General features: G+C 34.7%; 1 protein-coding gene across 1 annotated transcript; it reads right to left on the reverse strand.

Annotated features, from left to right (window-relative positions):
- Window positions 1-2472: 2472 nt before the first annotated feature.
- Window positions 2473-2769, reverse strand: LOC122803138 (centromere protein M-like). The gene has a single exon (XM_044072759.1). The coding sequence runs from the start codon at window positions 2767-2769 to the stop codon at window positions 2473-2475; it is 297 nt and encodes a 98-aa protein (XP_043928694.1).
- Window positions 2770-3331: the final 562 nt, after the last annotated feature.

A 3331-nucleotide genomic window follows, 5' to 3' on the forward strand; every position in this document is an offset into this window, starting at 1 on the left:
TTCTTTTCCCCTCCCTTCCTTCATGATGTCAGACTGATGTGATCAGTGCTTTCACACTGCTGTGGTAGATCTGGTATTCCTTTAGTGAGTGGAGCTCTAATGTTGCTTGTACCTGTTTGTTTGAGGAAAGCATTCTACCACACTGCCTTTACAAGTTAATATTTCACATGGTTTAATAGTTAATTATCATTAATTTATATAACAGTTGAGATGCAATGCTTGTTTGGTGTTATTAAATTCTTGTAATAAACTGCTCACACAATCTATAGGTTCATAGGTATGTATTAGGCTATCAGCCCTAGGGCCTATACAAGCCTAGCCTAAAAGGTACCCTGGCTTTCACCACCCAAAGAAATTATTTTCCTGTGCCCCTGGAATAAACAGTTCTTGTAGGTCTTGAACCCAGGACCCTGAACACTATAGTCACAGTAGTTAATCAGTAAGCCATCAGAGCATATATAAACTATAATGTAATGTTTATTGTGTTTCTGCATGTGTACTGGGACAAAAATGCATTATATAGTTTACTTTATTTCTTGAAATGCATTATCTGACTGTAATACCAGCTGAAAGCACTGCATGAATTACACACTCAGCAGGAATAATTAATATATTGGAAATGTGTACCAATTATATAAACTATCTTGGGAATTTAACTGTTATAATACATGTATCATATGTTTTAGATGCAGTCAGGAGCAATATTTTTGATAGTTTAATAATCCTATTCTATGCATGTCTTTGAGAATCAAATGGGAGAACCTCTTGCTGTGAGGCAACAATGACAAAACACTGCATCAAAAAAAAAAAAAATATTCTCCTTATAATTAATCAGATAACAGATCATACCTCAAATGAGATAATCCCTGAACATTCTAATATTGATTACCCTGTTCACTAAAGTCATTTATAAATAATCTAGCTCTGCATTCCTTGACCAAAGTCTGAATCACATTAGACAATACTTTTTAATTTATTAATTTATCATTCTGTCCTTTAGATAACCATTCATTTCCAGTATACATTTGCATCATTGTGAAGATACATTTATTAAAGTGGATTAATCAATCAAATCATATGATAAGTGTCTGGCTCAAAGTGAGTTATTTATTCAAAATCAATGGACCATCAACATTATCAACAATTATGCTCTGGCCACAGGGTTTTAATCTTTTATTTATTTATTCATTTCATAATTTACCTACTTTACATAAAACATGAAGTCAGAGAATGCCTTACCAAAGTCATTTGTCTGTTTAGTGAGTAGATAGTCTGGCCACAAAGCCATTTCAATGACCAGAATGCAACATTAAAGCATATTAAATGTTGTATATTATGTATTTATTGCAGAAAATGCTGATCTTCTAAGAATGTTTGGGTTTAAAGCACTGCTAATGATATTCTGGGATGTATATATTATATAAATAATGCTGTTCCATTAAACCTAGTACCAGCCAAAAGAGAAATTACAGCATTTTGGGTTAATGAGGCACTAAAAGAAAATTATATTATTTATTATTCCATAAAACAATGGATTTTATATGCTATGGTGGATTTCCAGGAGTCTCATGTGGGAAGCTTATTATCACAAGGACAAGAAGACTGGAATGTGAAAATAAATCTACAATCTTAATTGGTCCTCATAAAATAAAAAGGGACTCTTGGGAAGGATATCAAGTGCCTAAAGATTGGCCACTATAAAAACTATATAATCATGAGCCCAGAGTAGGAATTTCCAGATGGCAAACAGGTTCCATCACATCTCACATCAAATTCATCTTAGATGGAGGTTGCTACATAATTTAATATTTTATTCAAATGTTGGAGAAGGCTTTAATGGGCATATCTTTTTTGTTGCTGATAATGTACATGCTTTGAAATTTGCTTTACAACCTTAAATAGAGTAACTTTTGAGTTGAATAATAATCTGCCTTTTGAATGACTTTAGTGGTCTAATGCCTTCAAAATGCTATGCTGGGCAATGGCACTGGGCAGAATCAGTGATATTTTGTGTTTACTAGCTGCATCTTAGGTTCATAGTTTCATGGGCAAATGCTAGGCTATCTGCCCTTGTGGGCTATTTTAAGCCTAGACAATTTCCTTCCAACAGTAAGAATCAAACCTTGTATTTACTGTTTGCAAGGTAGCCACCCCAACCATTATATCAACTCCACCTCATGTTAACTCCATCCAGGACCCTTTTTTGCCACTTTTGCAGATAGGGCCAGGGTGTCACATCAACATTAACAATCATCAAAGGGTTTAGAAATATAGATGGCATTCCTGGAACATGTCCTGGAGCAATTTGAAGCACTTTAATGAGACACTGAGCAGTAACTGACCTTGATTTTTCAGACTCTAATTCCATAAAACGGACTTTGCTACAGCATGCATCAGTAAATGTTTTCTTATCAGACATTTCTATGCTGCAGTGTTCTCATCTTTCAGTCCCTGTATCAAGGAAGTAAACTTTCAAAGAAACAAATTCTTATCCAAATAAAGCAAGGACATTTCCACTGTTGTAAGAGTTTTCTTACTGTGCAGATTGATTAGAAATACAACTAGGTCAATCTGGGGTCTGAGAGCATGTATACTTGAAGGCAAAGGCAGATTAATGGCAAAGTGGATTTTTACTCTGAACATTCTTTCCTCCTTCAAAATACCATCAGCAAGCTGTTTTTGTTGCTCTGTCTCTGAATCTACTAACAATATTGATGCTGAGTTTAGTATAGGCATTTTATCATATGCCTCCAATATCCCAAATACCATTGTGAAGTGCAGATTTGCTTGACTTGCAAACTTGGAAACTGGTTTTCTTTACAAAAAAAGATAACCCACTTCTCAGTTCAGAACACTAGATTGCCATCCACTGCTGCAAGACAATGGTTTGCTGTTTTTTGCTAATACTCTATGGTGCAGATAAGCAATTCTGTTTAAAACCCAGAGGAGAAAGACAGTTAAGTGACTGTTTTGCATTACATTTAAAAGTGACTGTTTTCACTGCAGTATAAGTAAAGATAAGAACCTTGAAAAGAAACATAAAAATTCCTAATTCTGTCTTCCCCCTTAAGAAGATGAAATGCGATAACTCTGAAAAGGGCTGTTGAGTCAGTAACTGAAATTGCAATTACCAAATACAGAGCAGTATCGGTGTTCTGCTAAAGTGCTTTTAGAACCAATATAACACACAGAAAAATTCACTGAAAGGAATAGCTCTAGATCTGTGTTTAGTCAGCTTACGGGATCAACTGAAGTATTTCGCCAGTACAATAACAAGTCCCAAAACTATATCAGATTTAAGAGGGTGTTCAAGGAAGATAACATCATACAT

This window comes from Protopterus annectens, chromosome 5.part1, assembly GCF_019279795.1.
Source record: "Protopterus annectens isolate FY-2018-M chromosome 5.part1, PAN1.0, whole genome shotgun sequence".
NCBI classification, from domain to species: Eukaryota; Metazoa; Chordata; order Ceratodontiformes; family Protopteridae; genus Protopterus; species Protopterus annectens.